General features: G+C 48.6%; 12 protein-coding genes across 12 annotated transcripts; 5 read left to right on the top strand and 7 right to left on the bottom strand.

The window, feature by feature from the left end:
* Window positions 1–62: 62 nt before the first annotated feature.
* Window positions 63–2,202, top strand: BDR25DRAFT_373135 (cytochrome P450; the record flags this gene model as incomplete). Its single annotated transcript, XM_033697267.1, has 5 exons — window positions 63–328; window positions 566–1,064; window positions 1,197–1,631; window positions 1,711–1,877; window positions 1,955–2,202. The coding sequence occupies 5 exons, from the start codon at window positions 63–65 to the stop codon at window positions 2,115–2,117; spliced, it is 1,530 nt and encodes a 509-aa protein (XP_033545388.1). The 3' UTR covers window positions 2,118–2,202.
* BDR25DRAFT_335386 (uncharacterized protein) lies at window positions 2,056–4,622 on the bottom strand. The gene is made up of 2 exons (XM_033693004.1): window positions 3,979–4,622; window positions 2,056–3,923 (listed from the first exon to the last, which is right to left on the bottom strand). Exons 1-2 carry the CDS (start codon window positions 4,256–4,258, stop codon window positions 2,287–2,289), a joined length of 1,917 nt encoding a protein of 638 aa, XP_033545389.1. The 5' UTR covers window positions 4,259–4,622; the 3' UTR covers window positions 2,056–2,286.
* A 257-nt stretch (window positions 4,623–4,879) lies between these two features.
* On the bottom strand, window positions 4,880–6,064 carry BDR25DRAFT_304961 (uncharacterized protein). The gene is made up of 2 exons (XM_033690323.1): window positions 5,091–6,064; window positions 4,880–5,033 (listed from the first exon to the last, which is right to left on the bottom strand). Exons 1-2 carry the CDS (start codon window positions 5,815–5,817, stop codon window positions 4,978–4,980), a joined length of 783 nt encoding a protein of 260 aa, XP_033545390.1. The 5' UTR covers window positions 5,818–6,064; the 3' UTR covers window positions 4,880–4,977.
* A 2,393-nt stretch (window positions 6,065–8,457) lies between these two features.
* BDR25DRAFT_304962 (mitochondrial 54S ribosomal protein YmL16) lies at window positions 8,458–9,390 on the bottom strand. Its single transcript, XM_033690324.1, has 2 exons — window positions 8,997–9,390; window positions 8,458–8,943 (listed from the first exon to the last, which is right to left on the bottom strand). Exons 1-2 carry the CDS (start codon window positions 9,376–9,378, stop codon window positions 8,570–8,572), a joined length of 756 nt encoding a protein of 251 aa, XP_033545391.1. The 5' UTR covers window positions 9,379–9,390; the 3' UTR covers window positions 8,458–8,569.
* Window positions 9,391–9,529: 139 nt separating this feature from the next.
* On the top strand, window positions 9,530–12,404 carry BDR25DRAFT_55775 (uncharacterized protein). Its single transcript, XM_033698738.1, has 8 exons — window positions 9,530–9,600; window positions 9,654–9,991; window positions 10,041–10,556; window positions 10,604–10,872; window positions 10,921–11,148; window positions 11,199–11,255; window positions 11,312–11,525; window positions 11,580–12,404. Exons 2-8 carry the CDS (start codon window positions 9,877–9,879, stop codon window positions 11,915–11,917), a joined length of 1,737 nt encoding a protein of 578 aa, XP_033545392.1. The 5' UTR covers window positions 9,530–9,600; window positions 9,654–9,876; the 3' UTR covers window positions 11,918–12,404.
* Window positions 12,405–12,607: 203 nt separating this feature from the next.
* BDR25DRAFT_394795 (3(2),5-bisphosphate nucleotidase HAL2) lies at window positions 12,608–14,292 on the bottom strand (the record flags this gene model as incomplete). The annotated part of the gene is made up of 3 exons (XM_033698332.1): window positions 12,608–14,064; window positions 14,112–14,204; window positions 14,250–14,292. The coding sequence occupies 3 exons, from the start codon at window positions 14,290–14,292 to the stop codon at window positions 12,740–12,742; spliced, it is 1,461 nt and encodes a 486-aa protein (XP_033545393.1). The 3' UTR covers window positions 12,608–12,739.
* BDR25DRAFT_344273 (zf-C3HC-domain-containing protein) lies at window positions 14,129–16,267 on the top strand. Its single transcript, XM_033693920.1, has 2 exons — window positions 14,129–15,077; window positions 15,134–16,267. Exons 1-2 carry the CDS (start codon window positions 14,381–14,383, stop codon window positions 15,874–15,876), a joined length of 1,440 nt encoding a protein of 479 aa, XP_033545394.1. The 5' UTR covers window positions 14,129–14,380; the 3' UTR covers window positions 15,877–16,267.
* A 264-nt stretch (window positions 16,268–16,531) lies between these two features.
* Window positions 16,532–17,434, top strand: BDR25DRAFT_357478 (uncharacterized protein; the record flags this gene model as incomplete). Its single annotated transcript, XM_033695801.1, has 5 exons — window positions 16,532–16,565; window positions 16,597–16,864; window positions 16,931–16,969; window positions 17,099–17,386; window positions 17,413–17,434. 5 exons carry the CDS (start codon window positions 16,532–16,534, stop codon window positions 17,432–17,434), a joined length of 651 nt encoding a protein of 216 aa, XP_033545395.1.
* A 167-nt stretch (window positions 17,435–17,601) lies between these two features.
* BDR25DRAFT_335391 (C4-dicarboxylate transporter/malic acid transport protein-like protein) lies at window positions 17,602–19,324 on the bottom strand. The gene has a single exon (XM_033693005.1). It carries the CDS (start codon window positions 19,277–19,279, stop codon window positions 17,942–17,944), a length of 1,338 nt encoding a protein of 445 aa, XP_033545396.1. The 5' UTR covers window positions 19,280–19,324; the 3' UTR covers window positions 17,602–17,941.
* Window positions 19,325–20,936: 1,612 nt separating this feature from the next.
* Window positions 20,937–21,811, top strand: BDR25DRAFT_357480 (uncharacterized protein; the record flags this gene model as incomplete). Its single annotated transcript, XM_033695802.1, has 6 exons — window positions 20,937–21,134; window positions 21,206–21,213; window positions 21,246–21,387; window positions 21,429–21,544; window positions 21,603–21,660; window positions 21,707–21,811. The coding sequence occupies 6 exons, from the start codon at window positions 20,937–20,939 to the stop codon at window positions 21,809–21,811; spliced, it is 627 nt and encodes a 208-aa protein (XP_033545397.1).
* Window positions 21,812–21,865: 54 nt separating this feature from the next.
* Window positions 21,866–22,431, bottom strand: BDR25DRAFT_373144 (uncharacterized protein). Its single transcript, XM_033697268.1, has 2 exons — window positions 22,056–22,431; window positions 21,866–21,994 (listed from the first exon to the last, which is right to left on the bottom strand). Exons 1-2 carry the CDS (start codon window positions 22,354–22,356, stop codon window positions 21,972–21,974), a joined length of 324 nt encoding a protein of 107 aa, XP_033545398.1. The 5' UTR covers window positions 22,357–22,431; the 3' UTR covers window positions 21,866–21,971.
* Window positions 22,432–23,347: 916 nt separating this feature from the next.
* Window positions 23,348–24,430, bottom strand: BDR25DRAFT_344275 (sure-like protein; the record flags this gene model as incomplete). Its single annotated transcript, XM_033693921.1, has 2 exons — window positions 24,124–24,430; window positions 23,348–24,069 (listed from the first exon to the last, which is right to left on the bottom strand). Exons 1-2 carry the CDS (start codon window positions 24,296–24,298, stop codon window positions 23,348–23,350), a joined length of 897 nt encoding a protein of 298 aa, XP_033545399.1. The 5' UTR covers window positions 24,299–24,430.

Here is a 24,430-nt window from a genome sequence, read left to right on the forward strand (position 1 = left end):
TGCCTCTATCTTTATGCATCAATTTCCGACCTACTCTTGTTTTCTCCCCATTTCCCTAAACGATGGGTTCCTTCCCGCTCCTCCCATATGCTGCTGCTGTATCCCTCGCTTTTCTCGTCCTCAGGATCATCTACCGCCTATTCTTCCACCCGCTGGCCAAATTCCCGGGACCTAAACTCGCAGCTGTGACTACGCTCTATAATGCTTATTATGATATCCTAGACTCGGGGCTTGTCAAGTGCTTGCCGGAATTGCATGAGAAGTATGGGCCAATTGTGAGAATCCAGCCGGATGAGATTCATGTGGCGGATTTGGAGGGGTACAACCAGTACGTGAGCGTTTCATTTATTGGGGTTTGAGGTGTGTGGGGAAATATGAGAAGGTGGAGGTTTTTGTAGAAGTTTGAATTTGCGTAATGCTCTCTCGCAATCTAGCAAGAAGCTTAAGAGATCAAACACCAACTGTCAAAGTTCCACGATAGATGGGAACATATTAAAACTACTTATTTGTAATGCGACAAGTGGTTTCACAAGACTGTCGTCAACAAATTTCCTAACAACTCCAGAATCTTCAAAGTCGGCACCCCTTTTGACCGTGTCTGGCACGACAACCCTTTCCTTACGGGCTCTCTACAATCTTTAACCACCCTCACTGAAACCAGAAAACGCAAAGAATTTCTCGCACCCTTCTTCTCCAAAGCTGCAATCCTGCGCGTCGAACCATATCTGCACCGCCAAAAACTCACCCAATTCCTCTCCACGCTTCTCCCCGCCGCCCAAGCAAACCAGGGCAGGGGGTCTGTGTTGGACTTCTTCCTGGCATTTAGATGTTTAACTGCGGATACAATTATGGATTATTGCTTCCAACAGGATCTGGGGGCACTGAGTGAGCCCGGGTTTCGAAGTGAGCGGGTTGAGCAGTTTGTTAAGGGGTTTGATATGGCGCTTATTTCGACGTATTTCCCGACTGTGTTTGGTTTGCTGAATAGGTTGATTTTCTCGCTACCTGAATGGGTGAGGGAGAGGTATTTTGCGCCGGTCTATGGGTTTCAGTGTATGCAAAAGGTATGAAGGATTCTGTGCATTTCACTGGCCCCCCTTGTTCTGTTCTCCGCACCCCTGTGTGGAACCATGGGGGTAATAGAAGAGGAGTGTCAGTGTGAGCGCGAACCTGACGGCTGACGAGTTCACCTCTAGCTGGCACAAGAAAGAGTAGAATATCTGATGGCGAATCCGGATTCCACCAACTCCAAAATTCCGACTATGTTCGACCTCATGCTAGCTCCAGACAAGGAAAAAGGTCAAACCACACCCTCGAAACGCGACATGATCGCCGATGGCTGTCTCATGATTGCTGCTGGCACGGATACCACTGCGAATATACTTGGTCTCGTGCTCTGGCATATCACTCAGAACCCCGAAGTTGAGCAGAAATTAGTGGAGGAGTTGAAGGAAGGGATAAGAGATCGGGAGGAGGTGGTAAGTTCGGCGACATTGGAGGGTGATAAGTTTAAGTATTTGCAGGCGTGTGTGAAAGAGGCGTTGAGGCTGGGTTTAGGGGTTCCAGGGAGATTAATTAGAAGGGTGCCGAAGGAAGGCGTAACAATTTCGGGGAGATACGTGCCTGGGGGTGTAGGTTCTTCCATTTATAGACATCCCACGCCGCATGTGCTTCACGAAATGCGAGAGAACGCTGCTAACGTGGTGATAGATTCGAATCACATCCAGCATCTATATGCAAAACACAGACGCAAACACGTTTCCAGATCCATTCAAGTACGACCCAGAGCGATGGATGTGCGACCCAGATACATACAAACAACGCGAGAGGCAAATGCTATCTTTCTCGCGTGGTTCGCGAAGTTGTATTGGAATTAAGTAAGTTGGCCCATCCATCTGAGCTCTGAGCCCTTGTCCTTTTAATGTTATCCTTAATGCTGACTAAGTGTTTTTAGTCTCGCGTACGCAGAGCTGCACCTCACGACCGCGCATCTTTTCCGTCGTTTTGAGATCTCAACTACGGGATATACTTCGGAATGGGATATGGATTGGAATGATCGGTTCGTGCCAGTGCCAAATGGGAGGATCAAGGGGCTTATTAGGGTTCGTGAAGAGTGACTTTTTACTCTCTACGAGGGCTGTAGGAGTTTCCCCTATGATAGACTTCAATGAGGTCGGAGTATTCCAACCTTGAAATAAATGCTATGCTATGCTATGCTATGCAATACCCAATGAAGATCTAACTGCAAGCTCTATTCAGACTCCAGATCTTGCTCTTGAGAACCTCTCATATATACCACCTTCTCCGATCCAAACGCGCCACCCTAGCGTCCGCCTTCGCCACTGCAATAGCCCCAACAGGCTCACCCGCACAAACGTCTCCAATCCTGATCTGCAAATCATGCAACAGCGCCGCTCTCTCCAGTCCATGCAATGTTGTGCCCCCGGTCGGCGTTGGAATATACGGATTCAGCAACGTCAACGACGAAGCGTACCCAATGATATCAGGGGCGAGTGTGATGTATTTGAGGATGAGTCCAGCATATGCTGCGATTTGTAGAATGATGGAGGAGACCAACAAAGCGACGAACCAGCGCCAGTTTGTTTTGTAGATGGTTGTTGAAGCCGTAGTCAATGCGGCTTGTGTAGCATTAAAGCCTAGGTTTGGCGAACCCAAGTTCTCACTCAGCGAGGTGAGGTTCTTGGGTAGATTCCCTCCAAGCGCTGTAGTCGCGTATGTCGACTGCCAGAATGTATTCCAGATAATTGTGAGACGCTCTCCGAGCAGCTCGGGCGAGAGTTTCCACAGATCAACATTGTCGTAGGTAGCCCCGATGAAGTCCCAAGGATCATACATCCATTTCTCCATATTTGTCGAGCCTCGGGCTATAACGGATGCGACGCCGTGGTTATCTATTGTGGGAAGAGTACTCATTCCGTTCGTTATCATGTTTGAGCGTGTGAAGTCGTCAGCTTCTTGCGTATATGCATCTCCTAGTAAATCGAGCTTGCGCATGCTGTTGGTCTGGCATGATGTCCCGTTGCAGCCGATTCTCGTTTCGAGGTATTGGTACGTCATTTGGCATTCCGCCACTGTGAAGTTACTCGTTCTGTCGATGGACTTGAGGTTGAATTTACACGGATAGCTCTTACATCTGCCCTCCGTGTAATTCAGCTTCCATGTTGCCGTTGCGTTACCAAAGTTTGCAGAACTATCGCTGACTTCCTTATTGCTGGAGCAGGTTATATCCCACTGTCTTGCTTTCATCGAGTAGTTGCTCGTAGTGTCCCCGTTTTGCACGCCAGATACGGGTATGCCGATTAGCGACGCGTACGTTACATTGTGTGAGTAGTCGATGTCTTTCCAATCCGAGGAACTGGCGTTGAGGGAGCTGTATGCGGGAACTTTGACATTTCCCCATAAATCCATGGGCGTGGCTTGGTACTTGGAACTACTCAGTAGCGCGGCCAGGAATACTGATGTAAAGGTAGCACGTCCGGTGTTTAGAGCACTAGCACCCATGAGAAAAGAGTCCCCCATGGATGTTGGGTTGAGATAGTTGATAGTTACAGTTGATTTCACGAATTTGGTTTCTTGGTCGAGGAGTCGAAGAGCGGATTGACCACCTAGAGGGGATAATAGCCATATCAGGGTTAAAAGGAGGCCGAGGATGGACCAAGACCGTAAGGCGGTTTGGCGTTCAAGGGCGGAGAACAGAGATTGGCACCCGACGAGCTGTTCGAGGCGACCGAGAGAGATCCCGCGCTCGGCGCGGTAGAGGCCAACGTACTTGAAGCAGCGGCCCATGAGAGCGGCGAAGATGACGGGGAAGATGGTTGGGGATAAGAGCAGTGTTTGGTGGAGGTGCAGACCGTAGCTGGACACATCTCTTCCATCGAGGCGTGCGGCGATGATGGCTAATGCTATAGAATCTGTCAGATATCTAATTCTAATTGACAATAGGGAAGAGGTCTCCACCTATGAACATTATAGGAGCCGAAGCTAATATTGCATCAAAAACTATAATAAAAGTTCTGAGAGGCGTTAAGGTCGCGACCTGCTGCGAGTGCATCGGCCAATGCTTGACCGTTGACGGTGGATGGGCATGTTGAGTAAAATTTGCTTTAGAGTCCCGATGCTTCGACGAGTCCGGTGGCGGACCAGATGGCGGCGAGTATCGATTTAGTTCTATGCTTTCCAAACGCTGGTGGGTAATGTCTCCAACGCTCTGTACGCTCGGATTCAGAGGCTTGTACATGACGAGTCAAGCCTTAGCCTTTCCAAACAAAAAGGATGATGATCGTCGAGATTATAAATGCATAAAGAGGGGGAGTAAAGATATGGTTGAGGGATACGAGAAGATCGGAGGGATCAAAAGAGTTCCGCGATTTGCCCAGGCGGATAGTCGGAACACTTATGTCAAAGGGCTGTCATCAAGCGGAACTCAATGTCCTTGGTGGGACCGCAAGACTGGGAGGGATGTCAGCCGGTGGAGAAGTTGTTCGTTCCGATATGACTCTGGCAGAAGTTCGAAGGAATGTGAAGACCAAGGCTAGCAGTATATTTTGGCTACTGCGATCAACCAGGAGCAGCCCGATCTAAAGGAATGAGAACTTCTGAAACGTGAATAGCGAGGTGAAAACTGACTGTTGGAGACGCGAGGCTGGGAAGAAATCCTCAGCCTCAAGGTCGTGGCGCGTGATATTTATTTTGAGCGCCTCACTAAACCCTTCAAGACCTAGATCAAACTAATCGAACATGGATCTTCCACCGCGATGACGGACGCCTTAACCAGCAACCACTAGAAACAGGAGAGTGTCGTAGTCAGCAGTCAAATATCGTTCGCTTCCTAAATCGCATGAAAATGATGACCTGGCCGACACACTTCGGCCTTCATGAAAATGCTCTTATCCGTCCTTAGATCCCCACTATCGAATCATTGTCGAATACCCCACGGTCAAACATCGAATCGAGACTTTAGAACCACCAATATTTCTCCGTCACCATCTTCAAATTCTCCCCACTGAATTCACGTACGCCACGATCTTCAACCCTTGTCCTCGTTCTCTGAGTAACCTCTCGCTCCCCAGTTTTCAAGTTCACGCCCTCATGCTCATACTGCTCCCTCTTCATCAGCGTCCCTGCAACAGCCCACTTTGGCACAGCTTCTTCGAACACGACGCCTTTCTCTTTCTCCATCATCTCAAGCAACTCTTTCGTCGTCTTCTTATGCATCTGCTTATCAGAAAACAACGTCCTTGCAAACCCACTGACTGAATTCCGAATGGCATCCCCTCTACATCTCCAAAGAAGGCAATTTAATGCCTCCTCAACTGACTTCACAGTAAAGAATCGCCCATCGAAATGAGCGGTCCCCAGCTTTTCATACGCCAGGTCCTTGACCTTGGGTTCTGGGTTCGCTACCAGTAATGCAGAAAGATGCGTATTGAATCTAACTGAACAATAGCTTGATGCTAGGCTGACTAGTTTTTGGACGCGATCGTTGAAGGACTGGACTCCTGATGGAAATACGAGTGTTATCTCATCGGATTGTGTATATGCAACCGTAGCCTGTGGGAAGAATCTCAGCAAGTCGGAGCACGTGGCTGTCATTGCATCGTGAATACGCTGGTCAAACGGGCGGCGAAAGTGTGCGGTGAAGCGCGAGAAGTTGTGGCCGTCGAGACGGAGGACAGTTGGAGCGTCGGCTGGTAGGGTGAAGTCATAAGAAGCTTCGTATTGTTTCATGCGATCGGCGAGGGAAAGCGATCCTTGGCCTACTTGCATTCCTACGACGACTGATGGTTCTGATGACATCTTTGACGGGTTTTGGGGTGGTTACTGGCTAATTGTTTGGCGCTCGATGGATAGAATTTGCGATCTAAAGAACAGGGAGGTATTTAGATGCTCAGATAATACGGGAATTGTTGTTTTAACAGTTCGCAGGCAGGTAAGTTTCAAGGTTCTAAAGTTGAGTCATCTGGATCACGTGTTAGGGCAGTAGGCGAAGCCTTGCCAAAATAGGCATTCTTTCGGAGACACAAGAGATCCCAATGATTTAGTGGTGATTGAGACCCGTCTCTTAGGTCAGATTGATATTGCTAAGCCTTGCCCTAGATCAGAGCAATGTCGGTGTGTACTACGGAAAATAAACGGCGGTACAAGTAACTTGTCAACCGTCTTGTTAGAATTAGGGAAAACACTATATCGGTGGTAATATCTGTGGTAAATTAACATGTTAAGGCGTTCTGTTGTTAGTACTAACATCGTGGACCCATTCCCAATCTCATGAGGTTTCGTAACTTGGTAGACTTATACCCCTTAACCCACCTTGACGTCTTCACCAGCGCATCGTCGTCCTAATAAACCACGAGGATTAATGGAAAGATAGAATATACCTCCGGAAATGCCCCGACCCACCCTTGACTCTCAATCAAAGACATATTTAAAGCAGCCATAGATGCAGAAAGCGCTCCAAAAAGCCGAAAACATCTTCCAACGCATTCATCGAGTTGTAGAGTGTAAAAGAGGAATAAGAACGGACTAATCAGGCGAGCCCCCGTAGTCCCACTAGCGAATACGATATTGGCAATGGATTGAAACTATCCTGTCAATGTGATCTCATAGACTAGAAAATATGAAACCATAGTGACTGTAGCAGCGAGGGCTTCTACGTCTTGTGGGACTTCCGGAAGGGTGCAGAGGTCGCCAGCTGAAACGACTATGTTGAAAGCAAAATTTTGAATAGTGGGATTACCGGTGGATTAACGAGAGACGGAAAGTGTAACATTATAGAGTTCGAAAACTACCCTGGCATCCACGTCGCACTTAACGGAATATGTTTATCCAGAGTAAGAATTGCCAATGTCTTCGCCGACTGAAACGGCAGCCATCGGGCGTACTGGCCATTCGATGCGGCAAACACCATCTTTGCTTGACCAACCTCTCTTTGCTTGACCAACCTCTCCTGAATTGCAAATGAAGGCGATTATAGCGATGTACTGCTCTGGAGCTTCATTGATATTGGTCGTCTGCCGACAGCTCCTATCTGCTACTGTGACCTGCATTTACTTCCTGCTATTCGGCCAGGTGAGCTTTCCTCTTTGACTACAGCTGACTGGATTCCTCAGCATCAGGGCAACGCAGGCTGAAATTGCATTGGCTTTTTATTGGTAGAGCTCTATCGTATCTCGGAGTCCGTAGCCAAGGTGTTTAAGACTATAGATTGACACTGGTGCGCTGGATATTGATTCCATCCACTAAGTTGAAGTCCCTGTGTTGAGGAGAACCCCCATCTAATGCCCACGCACTGTATATGCTGCCATTAAGGAGATTCTAGGAAATGAGTCCCCAATTAGGCTGTTGCCTTTTATCATGGCCGGGAGAAGATATATGGTTCTGAAGAAGGCGTTTTTGGGAGGTAGTGCTGAACTCTTGTTACAGACGTGGTGGCTAGACTTGATGTGACACAGGTAGCCACGAGAGCGGTGAGGAGTAAGACAGCTGCTACCGTGAGGTTGCGAAATCTTGTTGAAGGAGACATAATTCCGAGAATAGTCTGCCATCGCTGATCCAAGCGTTCTTGTAATGAGGGCACGCTTGGGGAATATTGGACCTGTTGGTCATCCACTCTGAATAGGTATAAGGTCGTGCACTGCTGGCAAGTGTTGTGGTGGCACTCGTCGAGTACATAGCTCGTCGAATGGCATTGTAGGTTCCGGGAAACGTTAATTGAGGGACGGTCAAGGTGACAGTGGGAGGGCAAGCGAGACTGAAAGAGCTATGATTGCACCGAAGACTTGTTTGCAAGTGGATAGAGGAGTAACTCGTCCAGGCATTTTGAAATCAGGTGGAGGCAATGGAGTGGCGGCGGGCTCCACCCATAATCCGGGCTCTGTTAAAACGGTGCTAGTTATCAGGTACATACCATAATGAAATTGAGAGTAGACCTGGGTTTAAGATTTCTGAAACGCGGATAATTCATGTGCTTGCAAGACTGATAAGAAAGCTTCTGATCTTGGGTTGATCAATCCTGTTTCTACCTAAGTTCCGTTGGGCCTACTTTAGGCTCCCTTGCACTCTTAATCCAGTACAGTAAGCAGATAATGATAGCGTGCATCACTACCACAGAATAATAGCAGAATGATAAGGCTAGACGAATATAGGTGCTATGAGGCTTCATGTCAATAATGCTGTCACACCACAATGTAAATGGTATAATTAGGTGAGAGCGAATGCCTTGCGCATATGTGATTGCAAAAAAGGAGAAGTATTCAGAGTGATGGGAGATCTAAAGATAAACACCGTTCGTCGAAGGTATCTGTGACTATGAGCTTCGCAGACTTATGAATCTCGGTTCCTCATCCTAGGGAGCGAGAAGCACCTAGTTCAATGGTGGACACCTTACCTAGCGTGCAAATAAGCATGACGGGAAGAGTGCTAAGGTGAGGGTGGTGGCCAGGATCGAATATCTATTAATCGATTGGTCCTCGAGGAACTCGTGATATATAATATACACCGCAAGTGATACACTTATGTTTCCAAGGTTATTCAAGCGACGACGATCCGCTCACTTGATCTTCTTGTTCTTCAACTTAATAGTTTCTCCGTTGACAAAGATACCCTTGCCCTTGTAGGGCTCTGGTTTCCTCCACATCCTAATCTTTGCTGCAAACTGCATCACAACTTCCTTTTCCGGCCCTTCTAATAGCAGTCGCGTCGGCTGGGGAGTGCTTGCCTTCACTCCTTCTGGGATACCGAGCTCGACAGGGTGGGAGTATCCGACCTTCAGGTTTACGAACTGCTGACCAGGGTATTCGGGCTGGACAGTGGTAGCGGTGGGCTCTATGGTAGCACGATATCCAACGCCGACGAGACGGAGGATTGCGGAGTGCCCTTCGCTGACGCCGAGTATGTGGTTTTGAAGGTAGGCGCGGGTAGTGCCTAGCTGAGAATTAGCTACGAATTCAACTAGAATATATTTTGCAGGCTCTCACCCCACATGGCTCGCTGTTTCGCATCTGAGGAGTCTTCGACGCTGAGTGTCGGGCCTGGCAATGAGGGATCTTGGTTGATGTTCACATAGGCAGGAACTTCCATTGAGAGCTCTCCCAATGGGCCCTTAACGTGAACGGTTGACATTGGCTGTATTCGGCTGCCCTTTCGAGCCTGGGGTGGTATAACTTTAAATGTGACTTCGGGAGGGATTGATAGGGGGGTGGAACCAATCTTGGAGAAACATGGTGCTGTCGTCGCAAAAGTCCTTGATGCCGCGTTTGGCAGGAAAGCGGGCAGGAGAAAGGACGGAATTGATGTTGTCAAGTGGCTTGAGGCAGCAATCACGCCTTGAGCGCATCGTCGCCGCGCGGGAGAAAACATTATGGGATGAGATTTCGCTGCAAGCTCACGAAGATCTCTGATGTTGGAAGATATTCAGCCCTATGGCTTACGTAACTAGGAAAACTTTAATCCGGTTTAGCGTGTGTTGGATCTCAGCCTCCAATCACCCTTCGTCTGTCACCTCCCACCCGTCGAGGACCACAATAAGATGTCAGGACTAATATAGCCTGTGCTTCCGGGCTGTCGAAAAGACTACACTGGGTGCACTTCTCTCACTTCGTGCCGCACGATATTCTCCCACTAATTTCTAGTAGTTCTCTCACTAAGCTCGTTCAACTGATTTCGCAGTCACCTTTGCAACCTCAATTACTTCTCCAGTTACCTCTCACTACGTCCCCAACTCTGGGGATATGATATATAAGAAGGCTATCCCCAAACAACCCTTCTCAAGGTTCCCGTCTTCCCTTCTCGTCCTTCGCCCCAACTCTATTGCCTTTTTGTCATTCAAGTTCTGGCGTAATTTCTTACTTTTCAACCATGCGGTTACACCTCAGGGGTATGGGGGTGCACTACAAGACCACATTCATCGTGATACTTTGTCAGTCTCTTACAACAGTGTTTGCGCAGCAACACTCCTCACCTCCGAATGAAGGCTCGTATCCAGACTGTCCTGGACTTTACCCCGTGCTAACTGTTTCTAGGTCTCAGGGCTGCATCCAGTATAGAATCTATGCTACAGCATGCACCAGTAAAGCAACAAGCGATTCTATCCCAGGCCCTTGGTCTCATTCATTCTATGCAATCGTCACCAACATGTCACCGTCTTGCTGGCCTAACCCTCGTTAACGATTGCCAATCATTCAAAGATGCCCATACCGACACATCTTCCAGTTCCGAGGCAGTTCTTGAGGAGGTCAAATCAGCATATGCTGCGAGGCTTGCAATCTGCGAACTGAGAGGCGCCAAAGCGGTAATACCCCGAGAATGCGAGATCCTTGTGCCATCATCACGAGCGTGCGTTAAGCATAGGTTCAGCTCTTTCTTCTCCCGCCAAGAGCGACCCACAGCTGAAGTTTGTTATCCGGACGCTTCCCGTGCGCAATTCGATCGGTGCTTACGAGCCTTGGAATCAAAGCCGCAGTGGTGGACCTCATACAGCAATGCGAGGCAGAATGCGGTAGTCATGTGTTATGCAAGCAGGAGCGGCATTGAGAGAGGCGTGTATATAGGATCCTAACAATTGAACAACACTAATTTTCGTCAGACGAGAAATTATCTCTTTACGAATCCCTAGCCGAGGTCGCCCTCGACATAGAATCATCTTTAGCGAAATCTGCCCAGGAAGCACAAGCTCGACTCAATGAGCAATTGGAATTCGTCGAGAAGATTCGAATGTCTGAGATCCTGGCCTTACAGGACATTCGAGCGAGCCGTGAGGCAACCCACTCGATCTTCGACCAGCTTAAGAATATGCTTCAGTCCTTCAAGGACATGCTTGTGGAGACTTCTACATCCTCGGAAGCGTTAGCAAAGGTGTACTATCTTGCTCTTTAGCTCCATTTAAAGCTAATAGTGCTGCAGAACCTTAATGTGTCGGACGCGAGCGTCGAAAAAGCTCGAACCGACCTTCAATCCTTGTTTACGGAAGTCGCTGAAGCAACCTCACAACATGTAGCCACTCATACCCAAAACCATAATTTAGCCATGTCGATCCTGCAAATGCATCATGAGATGGTGCTTGCAATCCAACTAAATCATGAGCAACTCAACACACTCACTCAAGCAGTGGGCAACCTTAGAGACGACGTGGTTGGTTCACGCCTGTACTGGCTGATATCAATGTCAGCTAAACTTCTTAGGACCAGTCAGCCAAGCAAGCGAAAGAAATTCAAGACATCCACGGGGATATTACCCAGGTAAGCTACTCTAACCCTTACATCTGGGGTTTATCCAGTGTTCTAACATTTCCCAGCATGTGAGCCGCTTGAATGGAACTTTCAAAACCCTCGAGACTACGGCTGGGAACTTGCAATCAGCAATTGATGCAACTACCGAGACTATCCAATTATTATCTACGTTCGGCGGACTTGCAAGCAACCCTAAGCTTTGGGGTGGAGCTCTGCTTTTTCTTCTAGGGCTCTGGTTCGCTAGTCGAAGGATTGCCGGAATCTTCATGGCATTGGCTGGTATAATTTCCACGCTTCTTTCTTAGAATTCAAACTGTTAACAGTAACAATTAGGTCTATCATGCTTGCTCTACTCTATCGGCATCTACGAGTGGCTTGGTTCTGTTCTAACACTTAACACGGACATCCATTCCATAGCATGGTTCGCTATCACTTCGTTTATTACGGACCGGCCACCACTGCTTTGGATCTCATTAGGGCTAGCTGGTATCTGCCCACTGTCCATTGTTGTGTGGTCATATGTCGATGCGGCATACATGTACAAATACGAAGATGAGCAAGGCGCGAAAGGGGTTTTGCCCAGCATTGAGACTCCCGAATATCCAGCGACTCCACAACCTCAAAGACGACATGGCTTTGACCCATTTCGTACAGTACGATCTATGTTTTAAAGGTTTCTGTTCCCAGCGGCACTTCAACATAGAGCTCCCTGTCTCTTCATGGTGTTCCTTTCCGGTCCAAAGCGGCAGCCCGCAAAAGTCCTACCCTGAGCAGCCCACAGGTCCTCACCCATTTTTTAAACAATCATCCTTAGCGTTTTAAACCTCATCGTATACGCTTAGTCGATAAGTGAGATCGTCGAAAAGACTGCAAACTACTTCATCTAGACATCCTACCTCTATGAAGTGACCAGCTACCAGCAATTCCAGGTTCAAGGGTCTAGCACAGTCACGATTTCAGCATTTCTTTCCCAGCCTAGCTTGGCCTCATCCGTTACTTGCACATATTCGGACTTTATCTTCCCCTGACAAATTTCAACACTTATCTGCGTCTACAACTATTCCTTTCTGTTCCTCCTTTAGCGACTCTTCCATTCCTTTTCCTTCGGTATATACATATATATATATATTCGGATACTTATCTACACATACAAGTCAGGGTTTCTGGTTCCATTGAGTGGCTATCGGCCTAAGCTTCTCAAAGATCCAATGTCACGAACATACGAGAAATCTTCACATTGTGTATCACTGATCATACCACTTTCCAATGTGGTGTTAATATGAGGTTCTGGAAAGTCCATTGGACGGTTTCCGGTGTTTATTTATTGCCAGTTTGAGCTGATGATTCCATCATACAGATGGGCCCTTTCGGCGTGCCTAATTTGGCGAATTAGCTTTACTATGATGCTGAGTCTTGCTAAAAATTTTTATCTACGCCTGTCCCTTAATTAGCAAAGCAAGTGATGCAGCTAAGTACTTCATCCACTAGTTCGGCTACTGTTTAGCACTCAACACCTCTTTCACGACGTCAATAACCCTTGGAAATATAGCATTGGGGGCAGCAACGACGCCCTTGTTCTCCTTGAGCGTTCTCCCAATGCCAAAATCGAGAGGTTTACCCCAAGCATCCGTCACCTTGCCACCTGCTTCCTGCACAATAACAACTCCAGCCGCATGATCCCAAATCTTCTCCTCATACGTCTTGCTAACAGGCAACCTGAGATACAGGTCTCCAGCTCCGCGTGCAATGGATCCATACTTAGCCTGCGAATCCATGCGTACGCTTGGTTTCGTGATCCCGAGTTTCGAGGCAATAGCAGCGTTGTCGCCATGGGAGGAGTGACCAGCTTCCACTGACTCACAGAAGGTGGCCTGGCTGATATCTTCAAGCGGCTTCATCTTTATAGGAGTCGGGGGCTGTAACGCGCCATTGCTGAGGGGACGGCTAGTTGATCCCTCGCCCTTTACTGCGCCGAACAACACGCCTTTTCCTTCTTTGTCATCAGCGTCTGTGCCGATGAAGGAGTCGAGCGGCGCGGTGTCGTCAACAGGCAAATTCGGACAACCAATTACACCAACAGTCGGAATGCCATCGACCATGAGCGCCAAACAAACGGCGTATTGCCCACCACGCAAGAACCCTTTCGTCCCGTCAATGGGATCTAGCGCCCATATCCTGCCTTCCCTGCCCCCACGGCTCCTGCCGCCATCGATTGCATCGAGCATCCCCTCCACCGTCGCCACCGGGCCCCCAATTGCGGTCTCCGCGTCGCTGTCCTCGAGCTTGGTCGATTGCACCAAGTCCCAGACAAGATCGCGTAATGAAGAATTGGACCGTAGGTCGTCTGCATCCTCCTCACCTACGACTTCATCATCTGGGAATACGTGTTTTATGCTGGCGATTATCAGGGCCTGGGCGCCGAAGTCACCGATGGTGACGGGTGAGGAGTCAGATTTAGAGAGCGTGCCTTTGGAGTGCGAACTAAAGACCGATTTGGTGAGAAGTGTGGCACGTTGGACAGCGAGGAGGGCTGTGTGAAGCTCCTTCTCGTAGGCCATGGTGGAGAAGGTGCGGTTTGTGGCGAGGGGAGGAGCTGTGCAAGATGGGAAGGCGGGGGCGGGGCGCAGATGCGAAGAAATTTGGCTGAGGCGGGAGAAGCTTCTTGAGAGGAGAGTAGAGATTGGAATGAAGGAGATAGCCAGGATGAGGAGTGAGAGGAGCAGGTATATAGGCAATTGAAGAGAGGAGGGCGGCATGGGAGGGAAGGCTGGGTATAGCGGGGCAGGGACGAGTGAATGTACGTAAGCCACAAGTCGGGCTTGGCGATCGGCGTCGGAGGTTACAGGGGGTTGTGGGGAGTGAAACCAAACACAAACATTCGCCTTCCACCATCTATTGTAGTTTGGTGGTTTTGTCGGGGAGTGTCATCGAGCGTTCGTTTGAGAGCTCTCTTGAGCTCTTAGATCTTTTCTGCAGACTTCTAATTTCTTTTTACGTCCCTACTATCCCCTGTGTGGACAGCAGTGGGAACGTAAACAGAGCTCATCGTCAGGGGACTGCAACGTCACGAATCCCGTGATCCTCTCTCTCCTCCTCCACCAGAGCTTTTTACTCCCCTACAACCGGCCTTTCCAATGGACGGCTCGCCGCCGCCGCCGCCAGAGGCGCTGGCCACCACCAAGCGCAAGTTTCACAAACTCCTCGACAATCTGACAGCCAGCAAATCCACCACGTCCCTCGCCAGCACCCTTCGCGAATCCAACACCTCAACTACTTCCCTCTCCGCGCCCGTCACCCCAGAGCCGCCGTCTAAACGCTCACGTTTATCCGATGTCAGTATGGATCTCGGTCGAGGGCGCACCGTATCCGGCGAGCGCATCAAGGCTTTACAAGAAAAATTATTCACACCCCGAAAGGATGGAGCGGGAATGCGTTTGGTTGGGTCGAATAAGACGCCTAAAAAGTCTACCGCTACCCCTCCGCGCAAACCCCCGAACTTCCAGCCGTACTCGCAAGAGCAGTTCCTCGCGCGGATGAGGACGTTCGCGGATGTTAAGAAATGGACCACTAAACCCGATGCCATTGGCGACGTGGAGTGGGCGAAGCGCGGCTGGTCATGTGCAGCGTGGAATACGGTGGCGTGCAAGGGTGGCTGCGAGGCGAGGGTAGTGGTCAAGCTCAGGCCGAAGAGAAAGGATGAGTTGGGCAAGAAAATTGAGATGAGTGAGGATATGGGGGAGGAGGTGTTGGAGGACTTGGTGCAAAGGTACAAGGAGCTAATCCTGGAGGGACATGATGAGGGGTGTCTGTGGAGGAAGGGGGGCTGTAAAGGTGGGTTATCGTTCTCACTCAGAGTGGAGCAGAGAGTTGAGACTGAAGTTGAGCAGAGGACATCTACCATATCCCGATTCCAAACCGCGCCCAGAGCACCGCCGAGCTCCTTCGCCGATACCACTCCTTCAAACCCATATTATCTGACCTCCCCCTTCTGGACAACGTCACCTACCCCGACCCACCCATATCCGACATCCTCCCCCGTGCCCCTTCATCCACTTTCAATCCACCCGGGTCTAGCATAACCGAAAATCCCCCCTCGACTCCCTCCGAAATCACCGCCTTCACGTTCGCCCTCTTCGGCTGGTCAGGTCTTCTCGAATCGAGAATCAGCCTCGTTACATGCGACCACTGTTTCCAGCGCATTGGCCTCTGGCTCTACGAGGAGAAGCGAATAAAGGAAATGAGTAAGAAGCTAGACGTAGATGCTGCGCATCTGGGTCTAAATCTCGTAGAAGCACACCGTGAGCATTGTCCATGGAAAAATGGGGTTGCTCAGGCAAATCCAAAGGACAGCATCCTCAAAGACATGGCTGGATGGCAGACGCTGGAATTTATGCTTCTGGGGAAAAGGAAGGACGAACCTAGGGCTGGTGTGGAGAGCATGGATCTGGGGAGGGGGAGTATGGACAGCATGGCAGAGAGCACTACAGGCAAGAGTACGAAGAGTGGGGATTCGATTACGGAGAAGTGGAAGAAGTTGAAGAGTAAACTCAAAAGGAGTGCGAGTCGAAAGAGCCTGAAAAGTGTGAAGAGTTTAGGTGGGGAGAAGGAGAGGAACAAGGAGAATGTGTGAACGAGATCGACAGGGGACTAGATCGATTCCATGGTTTGAAAATATGATGAAATTGCACAATATTAGAGTAGTAGGCGAGCTGTAGTTAGAGAAAGTGAAGGAGCCCTTTCCCACGACTTCAAGACTGCGCCGTAGGTTCGTTTTGCTGCTTTGAGGACAGGGCACCACTCCAGGATTTTGTTACGGTCGATATCTATTTCATCCACTGCAACAAACGATTTCCCTCCCTACAGGAGATGCGTTTGTAAGCGTGTGGGATACCCGAGATATGGCCTGATTGGGGTTCAATGGCATGGACTAGTAAAGGGACACTATAGCCTTCACCTTGAGCTTGACCTTCGTCAATTGTAGCTTGATCTTTACTATTTCCATGCCTTCTCACAAGACCTCTATCTCATCAACCCAATTCTAACCGGCATACTGCCTTCTTCCTCTCTCATTCTGTATAGCAGCTCTTTCCACAGTACGCTTCCCAACGAGCTCACAAACTAAGCAGAAATCAGTAGCCATCATCGGCAACGGCGCCGCTGGCATGGGCGCTTTCTAAGCTCTCCAAAAAATCCCCTATGTGTCTATCTCTTCTAGGCAGATCCCCGGTTCGGGTCTCGCTTACAAATATTAGTACGTCAAGGATGGTGCTAGCGTAGGTGTGGATATGGGGTTTGTGTGGTTTAATGCTGTGAGATATCGTGAGTATTTCCTTCCCCGTTCATCCATTAGCGTTCGTTCGAACAACGTTGGGACGCTTTGATGATGGTGGTGAATGTTCAATGTTGACAGCGGGTGTAGCGAACTTCTACCGTGCTCTGCAAGGCTTCGTCGTCCAAGTACACGAGGCAAAGAATACTCGCAGTGTGTCGAGAACGGGGCATTTAATAGAGCATCAACACCATCTTCGCCGAGTGGACGAACCTATTTTGACCGTCGTTCTAGCGTATAATAATGATATCTTTCGGTTTAATCAGGTTGCACAGAATATCTTAATCCCGTAGGCAGAGGCGGAAGCTTGACCAGATGAATATGGAGATGGCGCTGGCGCTGGCGCGACGGACAGGCTCTTGAGGCTTGTCGACGAGTTTTATGCTCGATACAGGTTTGTGAACAGCTTTAGAGATTGTTCCCTTGTGCTAATTAGTAAGCTCATGTAAGGGACTAAGGTTAAGCATATGCCGATGGAGTTTCTAATTAGATTGTTAAGGTATTTGTGTGTCCCCTCTTCTAGCCCACTGCCTTTTTTGTCATCATTCACGGAAGAGATACGCACTCGACGTCTGGCTAGGCACTGCGACGTTTCTCTTCCTTTGTATGGACCGGTCGCTATTTCACTGCCTAACACGCAGTTGGAACCACCACCGCCTTCTCATAATCCTAATGCGAAGCTACCTCCAGATTTCCGTCAAAGGCAGAACAAGCAAATACGTCTCAGCCATCTTTTTTACAATTTCCGGCTTCTCGCCTTTATTCGGATTCTCCCCCCGCTTCCAAAGAGGCGTACTACGGTCCGTGCAAAGTGAACCGTGTCAGTCACTTGTTCAGTACGAGCGTACCAAGTCTGTGAGCTGCACTGTACATTTAATGGCGCTCTAGGTACGGTATGTAGTACAGATAGGACCCTTAAATATGTTGTTTCTTAGCGTTTTAATATATTTGTTTACAGTCTATTACCGTAGAAATACATATTAATAACTATTTTTTATTGTAGAGTTATCTGTCTAGGTCTTATATCTTACAGGCCTTATCTTATTAATTAGATGCCTTTCTTGTTCCATCTTGCGCAGTTTTGTAGGCTGCAGAAGTTAAGAGCCCTCTACACAACGTCTCCTGGCTTATATCGTGGTAGTTCTCTATCTGGGACTAAAGATTAATCGCAAGTTTGCAACGAACTAGAATAATATATAGCTGTTAGACTTAAAACGGGCGTTAGCCTTAGCGCGATTAGGCTACTAAGTAAAGAACAGAACTTGTTGGAGGTGGAATACGATGATATGAGGAGTCATTACAAATAGTGTAGATGTCAGGATTCAGTATTTCGCATTCCCTCTAGCTTGCGCCCTGAATCTACCGCTCAAGGGCCTTCTCTCTCCCCACTGTCTTGCTCTTCCTTTTCTTCCTCTTTCTTAGGCAAATTTGCGAGACAAGGTGCGTGAAATAATTTCCCATCCCAGGCTCCTCTGATCGTTCCTGTTGCCACTACGCACCAAAGAAGTATCACTGCGACACTGAAAATCGTGCCCAGGACTTTGAAGAAGAGGCTCGGCATCTGGACTCCGAATTCGATCGTACTGACAGCGAACACTCCAAGGGGGAACGTGAAACCCCACCATCCCATATTGAAAGGGAAAGGTCGTGATTTGTAGATTGACGCCAGGGCGAAGCACAGCCATGTGAGGCCAAACCCCCACATAATGAGTGCAATAAATACGCCGAGGATATAGAACACGTCGCCGGCGATGGGGAGGTCGTGGAAGAAGTGTGTTTGTGGAAAGACGATGTGGGATACGCTGCCAAGATACAGTACGGTGTAGCCGCCCATACCAAGGGGCCCGAGAGGAAGAAAGGAAGAAACCACAATTTCTCGAGGTGGAAGCTTATGGAGAGCCAGACGTGTGTAATACATTACGAGAACGGTCATGGCTAGGGGAGTCGACATGCCCCACATAACATAGGACACGATAATCGTTCCGAGCGCGTTTTCAGGATCCGGAAGTACCTTTGCAATCTTCGCACCAGTACCGGCAGCGACTATGGTGGCGGCAATAGGCAAAAGCTGCGCTGCGGTGATTCGATGCAGTGCTTGCTGGTGGGACGCAGATATGAGTAGGACCGTCAGTGAGATCGTGACTGTCAGGGCAACGACGCAATCGATCATCCAGCACACCCACGCAAAGGTGACTGCCCAAGGACCCCAGTATGGAATGCACAGAAAGATCCAAGCCTCGACCAGGGTCGCAAAACCCATAGGGATCGTCCCAAGGAAAAGAGAATTGGTGCTATCGGCGATCATGACGCTCCAAATCTCAGGATAGAGGCCGTAGCGAAGAATGGAGATAGAGAGCGCAGAAAAAAACAGGGCCGCATTGAGGCAAAAGAAGATGACTGACAGCCAGTATAGCCAATTGGCCTTGAATGGAATAGCAATGAAGAGAAGAGAGACGATGCCGGTGCCCATGGTCACGGAAAACCAAGACGGAGAGAAGTTCCTTATCACTCGTCGCCATCCTATATCGTATTTGGTGGGCTTTAGAGAAGGATTTAAAGATGCAGTTTCGGATTCCCCAGAAGGTGTTGATGTTGGCTTGACTTGACCATTGGATCTCTGGCGATGCACCGGAAGATGCTGAGCAGTAGGGACAGCCAAAGAGGGATTGTGGGATACAATTATTTCCAATTCACTGTCATCCATGGTCGAGCAGAGGGTTAAGGGGTGGAATTAAACCCGTAAGCGCGGTCGTCGAAGTGTGAGGAGTCATGAGAGGAGAAGCTGGAATGACACTGCTGAGATTGATTGGGCCGCGGATTTCCGATACGCTACTCTCACTTGGGTTAAATATGCCTGTAGCACTAACCTCAATTTGTCCTCCAGGTGGCGGCAAACGCCCAAACATCGTTACAACTAACGCCTTCTGCAGATGCTACTTGTTCTGTCCGGAATCAATCACTCCGGCCGTCTTAGTTTCCAAGGTTCACGCTTACAACTTGACACCCCTCGGTTTTGGATTGCTTTTTAAAAGTCTCACTTGCGATTCTTCTCGGTCGGAGCCTTGGGATGGCTCCAACCAGTGGTGGTCTGGCAATCTAAGCGAATTAACACGAGCCAAACCAGCAGTTTCACAATTCTTACGCTTCTTCTATAGGATTTAGGACAGCTCTTACGGGACTATCACCTAGGCACTGTGATCTCAAAGGACTTCCTAAACTAGATAACACCGAGACTATCATAGACAAGGCGATCGATGATGTCGGTGAAGTTGCGTGGTTCAGACTAGTCAGCTTCGTCATTGCCGACTAAGAGCTTATTCTAATGGTCAATGTAATGATCTATGAAAGCCACAGCGGCTTGAAGGTATTTCTCCATGAAAGTGAATATTAGTAACATCTTCCTTTTCGTGTGAACCGCATTGTTAGTAGTCGTTATCATGTTTTGATCTTCTTCCTTTCTCATTAATGCTTTGTAGAATTTTATTCTTTTAACATTCGTTTTGCTAGAGAATATGTTAGCAGTGGTAGGACGGATAGAGAACGGTGTTTGGTTCTTCTCGGATCTTGTGTTTTGCTCCAAGTTAACGAGAATAAGCCCGACACAAGGAGACTTCACCATATTTTCGAAGCTTTACTGAAGCTAAATATGTCTATCTCCCTTCTACGCATGATACGCTGACGGTCATCGCGGTATTTAGCTAAAGCATGGCTCGGGGAAGTTGTACAGTAAGTAGAAAATAGGTTTAAGATGAGATGAAAAAGAGTAATACATCAGATTACTCGAATTTTGAATAAAATGGGCAGTATAAAGTATACCAAGCTGCAGGAAAGGAACACAACTAGCACTTCATCGTAGCACAATTGAGAAAGGCCGATGAGGTCGGGGCTTTGCTGGTGCCGGCGGTTGCAAAATCACTTTTCACGATCTTTTGCAAATGTACCACTCTTTCCTTTCTGCCTGTACACGCTAAGAGAAGAATGGCGTAGACTTGACTCCGGGATCTCCTTAAACGCATACCAGAACAATTCTAAAGCCTCATATCCCTGTGAAATGTCTGGATATTCATGACTTGGTTTACTGCCGTGAACTACGCCAAATTCAACTCCCTGCGGACATGAGTGCTGCAAGAATGAACTAGCACATGTTAAGCCCTGTTCGCGTTCTGAACCTAAGGTTGGCTCAGCTAATGAAGAACTCCAAAATGAATCATTATGTAGTGTTACGCCCGGGTTCCAGGTCAATGTTCATTGGACCATCCACTGAGAGCGCAGTGGTAGTCTTGATCAACCCTCTCCCGCTCATGGATCCTACCGGATTCACTGCACAGCCCCTTCTGTAGGTTCTCCCTGGCGAATAGCCTATGCAGAACGAGTTTTGGGGGCTGGCTGTGAGAGCGGGAACCTCTCAGGTAATTGGATACGAAAGATTTGCGGTCACACTTGACAGGTGGAAAACCGATATACCACCGAGTCCTCTCGAGATACGGAGGGACTACTATCATGCCATCGAGTCTATAGCATTTCCGATTATGGCTGTGGGAAATGATCTGAGTATGACCGTGAAAGGCTAGTGCCCTACAATGGAGACAAATTCTATTAGAAGGTTAGCTGAGAGGAAGCGCTCTGCAAGAATGGCAGGTGACCATTTCTATTCCTACAGCCAAATAAAGACGCTTTGAAAGCTTCTGTGAATGGTTTGGTGAATCGACTGATATAGCGGCACGATCCAATGGGGCTATTGAAGGCGCTCCGCAAGCTGGTTTCTGGCCAAGCCAAAATGGAGGCCGGAGAATTGATGAAACTTCTTGGGATGTCTACACTCATGTAATTTTACCCGGTCTTGGCAGGTTGAGGTAAACCGCTGTGTTTTGTTCTCTCCTTTGTGCGAGAGGTATGGCTTGACGTTTAACGATCGAGGTTCAGAGACGAGCCCTCAAAACCTGTGTAAGCACTACGCATTGACATCGAGGTGCCCCGGCGCTTAACATGTTCTTAGATGCAGTATACCCCTACAATGTGTCAATAAGAACGAGAGACAATGGCTGTTGGTGGGTCAGTTTGGCTTGGCGCAGGCAGGTCCAACTCGTGCAATGTCTAGAAACTAGGGGCTAGTGATGCGCACACAGTCCAGAGAAATGGAAGGAATTCAAGGAAGTCTAAAGGAGGTGGCGCAGAGATGCTTTTGGAAGAGAATGGAAATCATTTGCGGGAAAGAACCACAGAAAAGCGCAGATAAGCGAGACAGAAGGCATATATTTCAACAGAGTTTTACATCATGTCTATGAATGTCGTCTTGCGTAACAGACGTTGTCAGTCATGGAACTCCCAGAGATATGGGACACCGTGACACAGTTACTGTCCTTGCTTATGGATAACGCCAAGATGTGATTCAGTATCTAGTTGGCAGCAGAGCATTGAGCTATCCCAAGCAGTCAGTAATATTCCCTACACACGAGAAATGAAAAAGAACGGCTACTCACTCTTCTGATCTTGACAATCCGAGGACGAGAAATCCACGGCACCTGCATTCGCCGCATTCGCGCAAGCGTTGAATTGCTGGTCGCAAGACCGCTGAAGCGCAGCACCAATATTCACGAATGTATCACCTTTCACGCTAAATGGCCTATCCGCATTTCCAGAATCGAGAACCGGGGTTGCCGCAATTCCACCAAGCGCGCCAGTGAATTTCTGACTGTTGGCTTGTGGGGTACGGGCATAGAGGAGGCGGGCGTTGGCTGCGGCAACGGTGGCTAGGACAACGAAGGCGGTTGTGAACTTCATTTTGTTGGATGGTTTGGTCGTATTCGGTGGTTCGAAAGAGTGATTATTTGGAATAAAAAGTCGTGGAGTTGTAAAATGGTAACTGCGTCCAAGCGCAAGTGAGTGAAGAGAAACGCTGAAAAGAGTGGATGGATATATGCACCTCTGAGCTGAACGAGGCATGTCCATGGCCATATATAATGCACATCTACAGCGCATTTTTTCATCACTCAGTACTCTCGTCATTTGGTACGGAAAATATTGTCAAGTGGTCGTGCAATGCGATGTTGATGCCTTCTTGCCTGGTCTGAAACTGGGAGCGTCACGGGTGTCGGACATGGAACGCCGCAACGCATTCTGCCTAACTATGCGGAAAATAGGGTGACGAGTGAGGGTGTGGAAGTGAGGGAAACTATGTTTTGTGCATAAATTCTGACGTGTTGCCAGGTGGTGAAGGCCGCAGTCCTGGATTACGGAATCGTTTGATGCGCTTGCTTAGGTGGTGAATTGCCTTACTTGTCATGCTGCATGTGCCTCACACGAGAAGCGTTGAAGTAATAACAGTTTGTATTAAGGCGTCGCAGAGCTTGCTCAAGTTCAATGGCGTTGTGTGGCGTGAAGAAGGCGCTTCTGAGCCTGAAAGCGCTGCGGCAATCCCGTGGAAATAACGAAAAGAGATGGGGAGAGCAACCTGGAACCGGGTACCCTCTCAATGCTTGGAACGGGTAGTCGGCCTACGTAGATGAGATCTGATACTGGAGAAAGAGATTACTGGTGGAAATATGATTATGCGATAGACTTACACCATGCCAGTCATCGTCGACTGGCAGGAAAAATGACTACCAATCTGGATTTGGGACTTAGGGCTATGGAGCCAGGACTTCTAGAATATCCCAAAGCAAGTGGTTTGAAATCAGTAAATTTGAGACAACACTGACGCGAAGTCAACCGCTCAAAGATAGGAAGTGAGCCATTTGTTTTCGAATTTGCGTGTACCATTTTGCAATTTTGACTAAGGCAAGCATGAGAGGATAGGCTTCAACTTGGTGAGTATCTGTGTCTGGCGCTCATCGTTGATGTCCGTCTTATCATCTGCATCCCCCATACTGATCGTAACATAGCAGCCCTCCCTCGTTACCACGCTTAGCTCAGTAGGAAGTCGATCAGTTCCACACCAGGTAACATCCTTGGGGCTGAAGACACCAGAGTAGATTCTGGTTAATATGAATTTGAACTGATTTACAGTGTTGCATTTTGTTGAGCTGACTGCAGGGAAATTCACATTCAGCCAAGCTGAGGCGGGTAGGTAGGGCATGCCAGAAGCGAGGACGGTGGACGTGATGTTGAGAGCCAAGTCTGCGTAAATTTGGCTATACAATGGCGTGGGTTTATTCCAAGCGGTTTGCTCTCCAGTGCTTCCCGAGAATGCGATTGATGGAATGCCAGCGTTCTTTGCGGCATAAACAGCTGCGCCTACTGTGCCAGAGAAAGGAACCTGGATGGCCACATTACTGCCTACATTTGGACCTGTCAGAGCGATTTCTGGCTTCGCACCATCGAAGAACTTCGGCGCCGTCGTGTCGATTCCAGCCTTAATGCTCGTCACCGGAAACGAGTTCACGTAGTTGAGACGTGGGTCTGATGAGTTTGAGCCTGTCGGCGGACTTCCTCCTGCGCAACTGCTGAATTCGCATCCATCAGAGTCGACCACCCCGGGTGCCGCATCAGAAGAGCCTGCATTAGTTAATATCCCATAATTTGAGGAAGTGCTTTTGGCTGATAACATACCTCTTCCTGACTGATTCTCTGCAGGAGCCGAGAGAACTACGTCGTGGCCAGCGTCGGTGAGCGCTTCGTAGAATGTTCGAATGTTAATCTCTGCCCATCCATCGTCATTGGATTGAATGACGCGTGCAGCTTGCGTAAAAGGAAGAATAGCGAGCAGAAGCCAGGGCTGCATCATGGTGAAACGATCAGTGTTAGAAGAGTTGATGACACACAAAACACTGTCCTTCGGAACTTGTGCCGAAGGAGAAGCAACAAAGGCAAGTATAGAACAGGCGTAAAGAGCGTAGTTGGGGATACAGAGATGTTT

The sequence above is a fragment of the Lindgomyces ingoldianus genome (genome assembly GCF_010093535.1).
Source record: "Lindgomyces ingoldianus strain ATCC 200398 unplaced genomic scaffold BDR25scaffold_24, whole genome shotgun sequence".
Classification (NCBI taxonomy): Eukaryota; Fungi; Ascomycota; class Dothideomycetes; order Pleosporales; family Lindgomycetaceae; genus Lindgomyces; species Lindgomyces ingoldianus.

Excerpts from the sequence above, each read along its gene's own strand:
- BDR25DRAFT_335386 (XM_033693004.1), bottom strand. The coding sequence starts at position 4,258 with ATGTACAAGCCTCTGAATCCGAGCGTACAGAGCGTTGGAGACATTACC. Across the intron at positions 3,924-3,978 it reads GGCTCCTATAATGTTCATAG|CATTAGCCATCATCGCCGCA; the intron begins GTGGAGACCTCT and ends CAGATTCTATAG.
- BDR25DRAFT_373144 (XM_033697268.1), bottom strand. The coding sequence starts at position 22,356 with ATGAAGTTCACAACCGCCTTCGTTGTCCTAGCCACCGTTGCCGCAGCC. Across the intron at positions 21,995-22,055 it reads GGATTGTCAAGATCAGAAGA|CTCAATGCTCTGCTGCCAAC; the intron begins GTGAGTAGCCGT and ends TGCTTGGGATAG.
- BDR25DRAFT_304961 (XM_033690323.1), bottom strand. The coding sequence starts at position 5,817 with ATGTCATCAGAACCATCAGTCGTCGTAGGAATGCAAGTAGGCCAAGGA. Across the intron at positions 5,034-5,090 it reads TGAGGGCGTGAACTTGAAAA|GTGAATTCAGTGGGGAGAAT; the intron begins CTGGGGAGCGAG and ends ATCGTGGCGTAC.
- BDR25DRAFT_304962 (XM_033690324.1), bottom strand. The coding sequence starts at position 9,378 with ATGTTTTCTCCCGCGCGGCGACGATGCGCTCAAGGCGTGATTGCTGCC. Across the intron at positions 8,944-8,996 it reads GAAACAGCGAGCCATGTGGG|GCACTACCCGCGCCTACCTT; the intron begins GTGAGAGCCTGC and ends ATTCTCAGCTAG.
- BDR25DRAFT_55775 (XM_033698738.1), top strand. The coding sequence starts at position 9,877 with ATGCGGTTACACCTCAGGGGTATGGGGGTGCACTACAAGACCACATTC. Across the intron at positions 11,256-11,311 it reads TCCACGGGGATATTACCCAG|CATGTGAGCCGCTTGAATGG; the intron begins GTAAGCTACTCT and ends AACATTTCCCAG. Across the intron at positions 11,526-11,579 it reads AATCTTCATGGCATTGGCTG|GTCTATCATGCTTGCTCTAC; the intron begins GTATAATTTCCA and ends AGTAACAATTAG.
- BDR25DRAFT_344273 (XM_033693920.1), top strand. The coding sequence starts at position 14,381 with ATGGACGGCTCGCCGCCGCCGCCGCCAGAGGCGCTGGCCACCACCAAG. Across the intron at positions 15,078-15,133 it reads GAGGAAGGGGGGCTGTAAAG|AGGACATCTACCATATCCCG; the intron begins GTGGGTTATCGT and ends GAAGTTGAGCAG.
- BDR25DRAFT_335391 (XM_033693005.1), bottom strand. The coding sequence starts at position 19,279 with ATGGATGACAGTGAATTGGAAATAATTGTATCCCACAATCCCTCTTTG.